This window comes from Asterias rubens, chromosome 7 (genome assembly GCF_902459465.1).
Source record: "Asterias rubens chromosome 7, eAstRub1.3, whole genome shotgun sequence".
Classification (NCBI taxonomy): domain Eukaryota; kingdom Metazoa; phylum Echinodermata; class Asteroidea; order Forcipulatida; family Asteriidae; genus Asterias; species Asterias rubens.
This window is the reverse complement of record NC_047068.1, coordinates 4451657-4460735: the sequence shown is the minus strand read 5'-3', so window position 1 is coordinate 4460735 and position 9079 is coordinate 4451657. Positions and strand designations below refer to the sequence as shown.

The 9079-nt window shown below is 38.3% G+C and overlaps 1 protein-coding gene across 2 annotated transcripts; it reads left to right on the top strand.

The window, feature by feature from the left end:
- The first annotated feature begins 196 nt into the window (after nt 1–196).
- LOC117293019 (developmentally-regulated GTP-binding protein 2-like) lies at nt 197–8177 on the top strand. 2 transcript variants are annotated; one of them, XM_033775223.1, is made up of 13 exons: nt 197–342; nt 1824–1912; nt 2211–2282; nt 2656–2745; nt 3203–3263; nt 3887–3977; nt 4300–4372; nt 4560–4650; nt 5074–5171; nt 5630–5795; nt 6150–6208; nt 6738–6791; nt 7407–8177. In XM_033775223.1, exons 1-13 carry the CDS (start codon nt 279–281, stop codon nt 7491–7493), a joined length of 1095 nt encoding a protein of 364 aa, XP_033631114.1. In that variant the 5' UTR covers nt 197–278; the 3' UTR covers nt 7494–8177. The 2 variants fall into 2 exon arrangements, with proteins under 2 accessions (XP_033631114.1, XP_033631115.1); XM_033775224.1 differs by lacking the exon at nt 197–342 and adding an exon at nt 1392–1465.
- The last annotated feature ends 902 nt before the right edge of the window (nt 8178–9079 follow it).

The window sequence follows — 9079 nt, the reverse complement described above, 5'->3', positions numbered from 1 at the left end:
TAGCTCCATGGTAGGCCCAACTAAAACTTGTAACTTTAATGTTTCTATTACATTTATAATAAATGGAACTATTGCACTAAACCCCCCCCCCGCCCCGCCCACGCGCGCCCCGCCCCCAGACGCGTTCACGAAGGCCACCATACCGCCCTCATTGTTGTACTCAAGATAGTCAAGTCGGATTGCTAATCAATGACCCGCACTGTGTACCTGCTGGAGGCCAAGGGGCATGTGTGTGTGTAAATTCTTAGTGATAAATTGGTCTCAAATTACGGATAAACATGGGGATTTTAGAGAAGATCGGGGAAATAGAGCGGGAGATTGGCCGTACTCAAAAAAACAAGGGTAGGTTTTTGTTTTCTCTGACTCTGAGTCCATGAAATCAAAGGTATTCGTTTTGTGGATCATTAAAAGTAACACTGCATCAGTTTCGTGAAAATATATAAAAAAGGTCAACATGACAAAATGGGATGTGTAGGGCCTATTATGCTTTACTCATGGATGTGAAATAACGTCAATATGCTTAACTCTCTCCGCTCCTTGAGGGGCTAGGAGGGTAGCCCCTCAGAATCAGGAATAGCCCCACTTGTGTGGGCTGTGGCCACGGATAGCTGAATCAGCTAGCATTTGCAGCTAGCCTTTGGTTTTTATGGCCGACACAAGCACAAGCATGACAGGTGTCAATTCAAAAGTGAAGTGGGGCTAAAAATGTCAAATTAGGAAGTGCGATGATCTTTTGAATTGAGAAACCCATGCATGTTTTACATGAAAATATCATCAAACTAGTTGTATTAAAAAGCAAACTTCCATCGTTTTGATATAACTATTGGGTCGCACTAAATACCGACAACTCATGACCCCTCAAGTGCACTCTAACAGAACATTTGAACATAAGTCAACCGTTAAATATATGCACAAGAGTCATATGCACCCAAATCACCTTCAAACTCTTGAATAAATTGTATTTTTAACTGTAAAAAAAGTTTTTTTTACCCCAAATTAAGTAACGAACGGAAGTATCCGCCATGTTGTCTTTTGACGTACTTGGACGATTCCATCACACCGCAGGGGTGATTAAATATGCAAGATGATTATTTACCATTTTTTGTGCATCTCATGGAGTTTAAAAAATATTATATTTAAACCTCCCATTTTAACTTCGAATTCCAGAGTGGCGGCTTAGTTACTAACAAAAAAAGAGTTAAAAAGCAGCTCAAAGTTCAAACCAAAACTTAAAAAAAATACAACTCGGCCCTTTGAAATAAGTACGTCGAACGACAACATGGCAAATATTTCCGTTCACTTCTAAATCGGGGTAAAAAACACATTTTTTTACAGTTAAAAATAAAAATTTTTCAACAGTTTGAAGATGATTCAGATGCTCTGTGTGTGATCACGCGTGAAAGACACTGCACATAGCACTATGGTCCTCTCTCACAACAATGTATAGAGTGCTACAATGTATGCGGTATGTTCTGACCTTTGATCCACCATTCTTGGTTTATCATCTAAAGGTGGCAGATATAGCGCCCTCTTGCTTCATTTTAGTTCTCTGGAACAAGAGGGTCCTACTTGTATACAAGCTGACCGTTGATATTTCTCAGATTTCTCAGCGCTCAGAGGGTTATCAATTATTTAGCATCCTTCACCACAACCTGAGATAATAATGTAAAACAATTATTCAGGCCAAAAAAATTGCAAAAAAAGTTGTTCAAAAATACTTTTTAAAATGTCTAGTTTTTTTTTTATCTGTTTTCATAACTCGAAACCCCTCTTAACCTCTAGTTATAATTATGTTTGTATTGTTATTTTTGTTTTCACCCAAGCCACTGAATACCATCTTGGGCTACTGAAGGCTAAACTTGCAAAGTATAGGTCACAACTCTTGGAACCAACAACAAAAAGCGGGGCAAAGGTAAGAAACTTGATTCCCTTGAACCAACAGGACTAAGTGAAACTTCTTTTTAAGCCCATTTTAGTTTCTCTTTTCATAGATGTTTTTGCGACCTAAATTTGATTGAAATTTGTATGCGAGTTTACTCCAGAGGAGGTTTCTGCACAGTATAGGAAGATGATGATGTTCAATGAAATTGGCTTTTAATCTGTGACTAAAAATATTTTATCTAAATTGAAAGAAAATATGGATTAAACCTTTGTTTTCAAATAATTCTTCCTGATATGATATTTTTTGGTTTTAATTGTTTCAACTTTAGGGTGAGGGGTTCGATGTGATGAAATCAGGAGATGCTCGTGTGGCTCTTATTGGTTTTCCGTCAGTAGGAAAGGTAAATACATGTAGTGTGTATTTAGTGTGTTATAGACTGGTCCCCTGTCTTTAGGATAAAGACAGGTTCTGGCTTTATATGTTTACGCAAGTATGTCAGATTTAACTGTAAATCTCCAGAACCATGAATGCCATGTGATATGAATGCAAGGTCGAAGTTGAATATGGACTAAAAGGCAGATCTCAGGTGAAGATCACGAGGAAAGTCGGTACTCCGTTGGCTGTATATGATCATATCGTTTCTTTATTTGGTCTTGACATTCAAGTCTTTTACTGTAACTCCTAAATAGAAATGTTTGTCAACCAAATTGATATCAGTTTGGATGCAGTTTTTAACACTTGATTAATTGTTGTCTTTGATCTCTCTACAACAGTCTACACTTCTGAACACCCTCACAAAGACGCATAGCGAGTCGGCATCCTATGCTTTCACCACGCTGACCTGTATACCTGGGGTCATTGATGTGAGTTTCAGGCCTGTATTTCCTTCAATTTTTAAAGGGCAAGGTCACCAAGGCATTTTCCCCTTGGTGATGGGCACCCTTAGAGGGAATTGTAAACTTCTTCTGGAGTATTTCAAGGGCACCAAGGCAATGACCAGGGCAGGCCTGTATGCATTGTTTTTGAAAGGGCAAGGGCACCAAAGCATTATTTTCTTTTGTAAAGGGCACCCTTTGAGGAGATTGTAAATTTCTACTGGAGCATTTCAGGGGAACAAAGGAGATAACCAGGGGGCATCGAGGCTTTCGCCTTCATTGCCTATGTGAAGTATCAGGCCTATAGTTTATCTCACATTTCAGGGAACGATTTGGTCAAGTAATTTTGCACAGTGAAATATTTAGGATTAGCAAGTTTTGTGCGCACTGAAGCCTAATTATTGACCACCAAGTGTTTTTGATTGTTTTTATTGCCTCGACCCAGTACAACGGAGCCAACATTCAACTCCTTGATCTGCCTGGAATCATAGAGGGAGCTTCACAAGGTAAGGCACGTTGTGGTGAAATACTTTTTGTTTTGTTTTGTTCTGGAAACAAACCTGTTCTATAAGCGATAAAGTGAACATGGTTCTTTAACATCCCGTCCAACGGACTAAAAAGCAATAGCGGTTCAAGGCACTGGACGCTATTGGTTACTCAAAATAATTGTTAGCATAAAAACTTACTTCGTAACAAGCAGTTGGGAGCTGTTGATAGTGTAAAATAATGTGAGAAACGGCTCCCACTGAAGTAGCGTAGTTTTTGAGAAAGAAGTAACTTTCCACTAAAGTATTTGTAATTGATTTCAAGACCTCAGAATTAGATTTTGAGGTCCTGAAATCAAGCATCCTAAAGCACACAACTTTTTGTGACAAGGGTGTTTTTTCTTCCATTAGTATCTTGCAACTTTGGCGACCAATTGAGTTCAAATTTTCACAGGTTTGTTATTTTATGTTGAGATACACCAAGTGAGAAGACTGGTCTTTGACAATTACCAAAGGTGTCCATTGTCTTTAAAAGATCGACACTTGAATTGCACTCTGCTGATCAGAAACACCAGAGTTGAGTCCAGTGTGCTTGAACGCTCGGCCATGACATGAACTACTTTGTTTGCTTTTCTTGTCCAAAGGAAAGGGTAGAGGTAGACAGGTCATCGCGGTTGCTAGGACGGCCGATCTGGTTGTCATGATGCTGGATGCAAATAAGGGGGATGTTCAAAGGTAACTTTATGAATATTCATAATAGCTTGATGATGTTATTAAGAGATAAAATAATTATGTAAAAAGTAATTAAAGGTTAACAATTTGTGGGAGGGTGTTGTGAGCACATTGCTTGGTGCGTCACTTTTTCAGAACTTCCCTCAATGAATGTGAGCATTTTTGCTGTATATAATCTTGTGATGTTTATATATTTCTATGTTATTATTATTTTGCTTAGTATTTTCATTACATCTTGATTGTTTTCCCCCCCCATGCATTTTCAAGTGTCCCTTATTGAAAGGTTTACATAAAAATGTATCTCTCCATTTGTTTTCTTATTCAGAGAACTGTTAACAAAAGAGTTGGAAAGTGTTGGTCTGAGACTGAATAAACCTAAACCGAATATATATTTCAAGGTAAGATTTGTAGTACCTCTGACATTCCAAGGATGCTATTGATGAGCTACTAACCACAATCCAATTACTCTTAATCCACATATCTTGGTGCAAATTTTACAGAGCTGCTTTCTGGTTGATTTTGTGCATTAGCGCTTACAGTGGACTTGCGCCATGGTGTAACCTTTTGATCATTTTGTATTTGCAGGTTAAAAAAGCCGGTGGGCTATCATTTAACTCGACGTTGACGCTCACTAAGTGCAACGAGAAACTTATCCAGTTGATTCTTCACGAGTATAGTATCCTTTGCAAATTACTGTGTATCAAACACAAGAAACGGTTGTTGGGTATGGGGTGCGTTGGGGAAGGGTTAATGTCACATGATCATAGTACAGACTCAGATACTAGAGTAGTCCATATCACACCCTAAACCGAACCTAATAATGTTTTTATCATACCATAAAACACTTTTATCCCGACTGTGGAAACAAAACAAGGAGAACACATAAATTAAATTGCAATGGAGGAACTGGCTTGTTTACCTGATACCTAAACACCATGTTTGTTAATACAACTTACAAAGTTGCTACGCAACTATACTTTTGCGCATGTAAGGGTATGCAACGGGTTTAGGGGGTATGATGCAGGATTTATCAGGTCATTGATTAGAATTGCCGAATTGTATGAAAAATGTGGTTATCATTCCTTAGTTTTCTTTTCAGAGATTTTCAACGCTGAGGTATTGTTCAGAGATGACTGCACTGCAGATGAGTTCATAGATGTAATATCAGCCAATAGAATACATCTGCCTTGTCTTTATGTGAGTATCTGATACAGAGCATTAAAGAAAGTTACAACTGTTACAATTCTTCAGTACAAATGCAAAGTGCATTCATAAATGATGCGTATTACACCTGTTTCAGAGACGCGAACCGGAGCCGCGCCAAACCAAATTCGGAATTAAGTACATGAAAAGTTTTGGTTTTAGATATGACCTTGTCATGAGATGCATCTAATGTAAATGTTATGTTAAGAATGCCTGTCTACAGTCTTAAACAAACATTTATTTTATAGCTCGACCTAAAGTTGCTCCTAATCTCTTTGGTTCTGCTAGACTCTGACACGCCTGTCTGAAGCGAGTGTAACTTTCCAACTTCTGGTAATTCATGATTGCAGTCAGTGATTTTAACCCCACTCCTCCAAAAGAAAAATCTGTTCAATTAGCCAATTATAACTAACATTGATCCCCCTCCTCCCCACGCTTCTAATTACATGTAGGTATACAACAAGATTGATCAGACATCTATTGAGGAGATAGATCGTATCGCTCGTCAACCCAACAGCCTCGTACTCAGCTGCGAGCTGAAGCTCAATCTAGACTTCCTCTTGGAGACAGTGTGGGACTACCTCGGGCTCATCTGTATCTACACGAAGAGGCGTGGAGGTGAGATATCAGTGTTGTACCCTCGGTGGGCAGTACCGGGTCGGGCATGTCCAAAACACACCAATTTCACCCAGCACTCTCAGCAAAATACACTGTGCTGCTCAGCACATATTTCCACCAGACTGCACATCAGCAATGATGGCCCCAGTATCTAAACATGAATAATCTTGTTGAACCACTCGCCCCTTGATGGACTTAATTGGATTTAAAGCCTACCACTAAAATTGCTATAGCTACAACACTGATGTTTTGGATGGTAAAGAAGATGACTCAGAAAGATGCACTCCTTTTTTATCAACATCTATCGTTGTAATTTCTCATTCTCTTGACTTTGATTTTTTTTTTTTCATGCAGAGCGACCTGATTTTGAGGACGGCATCATTATGAGGAGAGGCTGCACCGTTGAGCATGTGGTGAGAATATAAGTGCTAACTTAAATTTGGAATAGTTTATTTGCCTTGGGATGAATGCACTCTTTAACCCTAACACAGGCCTTGAACTTTGCTCTTGAAGGGGCACAGCAATAGCACCCCGCACTAATGACGTCACTTTTGCCCTAAAGAACCCACGCCACAGCACCTATGCGAGCCCTGCATCATCGACCAACAAAATTAAACTAGTAGTGTAGTTAGTCGCTGGTAAACTTACATTTTGGACGTATGCACGCATGAGTAAAATTTTACCTTTTTGTCTAGTGAGATCCAGGTACTTGGCTTTCATTTTAGACATTAGTGCAGAATACTTTTTTTTTCGCACTTCTATAGGGAAAATGTTGGTTTGTACTGGAGCCTTGATGCAGAAGGCACAACAGCCAAAGCATAGGGCATTTTGTTTTGGGTGCCACGTTTTTGTTAGGCTTGCTTATGCTAAATGTCTTCCCCATTTATCAGGAAATCCACCTGTTTTTCTAATGCTGTTGTTATTTATGTTGTTTACCTACAGTGCCATGCCATTCATAGAACACTAGTAAGCAACTTCAAGTATGCTCTTGTTTGGGTAAGTCATTCTGAAAAAGTTTAACAAGTATGAGCTGCAGCTTTCCGATGCAATATTTTGTGGGAAAAGGCATTACCAAACTACATCAAAACTGCCAAGACGGAAAATCAGTTAAATCTCTGCTGCAAACCCATTTATTCAATTAGTCCTCAATTGTTTCTGCTGCTGTACATGTGAATGCTTCATAAATTTATTAGATTTGTATTCCTGGCATTTTGTATTGATTTTTCTTGTTAAACGCTTCAAGACCATTTAGTGTGAAGCACTATGTAAAAGCCGTGTATTATTATTATTGTTCTTATGTACAAAGTGTAGAACTGAAACAAAAAGTTGTCAACATAGAGTACGTACTAATGGACATTCACTTGGTGTTTCACAAGTTTACAAAATCAACAATTTTCAAAAGTAAAAATTTTCTACTGTGTCAAATGATACCAGTGCTCTCCTATTAATAGTGGTGTACTGGCCAGATGCCCGTAAAACACCCGATAACCAGTCAAAATTCTGTGTATAATAAGAATTACTACATTTGTTCGGACCAATTTGCTAGTTGCCAGAGTCTGTACACTGTCCAAGGTATTTATTAATAAGTCTTCTGATCATTATGACCTACAGGGAAGCAGTGTCAAATACAGTCCACAGCGAGTTGGTCTTCAGCATTCACTCTGCCAGCAAGACGTCATACAGATCGTCAAAAAGTAAAGAGGACAGCTTTATGACGCTGTTATTACCAGTCCGCGAAATGCTTAAAGCCATGCCCAACTGTTGGGCTAGTCTTTGCTCAATTCTGAAGTGAATACTTTATGTATCAATTTACACATTCACAACACACACAAGTTCCGCTTGACCTTGCAAAGAAAAGTCTTATTTTACATTGGAGTCATTTTACATCATTAATTGTACAGCCAGTAGCTGGTTAATCTTAAAAAAATATTCATAAATTATGAATAAATGTATTAATTAACTGTGCTTCCTTTTGAGTTTTTTGTTGTTGTTATGCATTTCTGGAGAAAAAAAGGAACGGCTCTCAAAAATGCTTTTTACATCTCGCAAATTTGTAGATGTTGTGTTATCCACAGTCACCTGAGATTATAAGATGTTTTGATTATGATTTTATGAGAACTCATTTGTGTTGAAAGAGCAATAAAGGTAACACTGAATTTATTTAATATGCCACACAGTTGATTCTGACTGGCACCCAAACAAAATGTATTAACATAATAGGTAGACCCCCCCCCCCCCAACATATTCCTTGGCTTCACTAGACTAGACTATCTTTATGAGAAAGAGCTCTATACAATGTTCAACTTGTAAATTGTTTTTTTATTTGAAAAACAAAATATTAAAGAAGATCTCATTTAATTTTTAAATAAGACACTGCTCTAGAATTGCAAGGATCGTGGGTTCAAATCCAAGCCGAGTAAATATGCCTGTGTTATTTTTTCACAGGACTCGGGGAAAGTCCCGAGTATACAGTGCTTACACACATTGGTGTATGTGTAAACACCAAAAATAAATGTTCTTTATCCCGATGCAAATTTAACATCTATTAAGATCTTGTTTGTCTTAAAGTCACCTGGAAATATAATTTTTTTTCTTTCAAACATAAGAGTATATGCTTACGAACAATTTTTTTTGTAATTGTTTGTCACGATTTATATGTTTAAAAAATATATAAAGTTGTTTGGGGGCTGACTCCGCCTACCCCTTTTGTGACGTCAATCGAGGCAGACTTTGCCTGCAATGCGTATAGTAAACACACGTGCAAAGTACATGTTCGTCCAAGTCGTGAGTTGGTACATTTCAAAAAGTGTTTTTCTGCATTCAGCAGCAATACACCTGGTAGGCATTGCCGGAAAAAAACAATTTTTTTTTTTTTGAAACGTACAAACTCACTCGTTAACCTTAGTTAACTGTTTATTCACATTCCACTCATCAAAACACATATACTAGTGACAAAAGCTTTATTTTGAAACAATACCACTTCCAGGTGACTTTAAGGTTAGCATATTCTTATACTCCGATATACTTCAGAATACACCGATCCATTAGGCTCCGCCCACGGTGCACGTGTGAGCAAGAACATAGGAGACTCTCCAATGCCATTCTACACAACTATGTAACACCCGACAATATACGCACACGCATGTCAGACTTTTGGTTGCGCAATCAGGGTTGTGATTGGTCAATTTGCAATGGGGGTGGGGGATCTTAATGGATCGGTCTCTTGTAAAAATACCAGACTCACATCTGAACACAATTTCTTGCTATTGAAAACTATTACACAG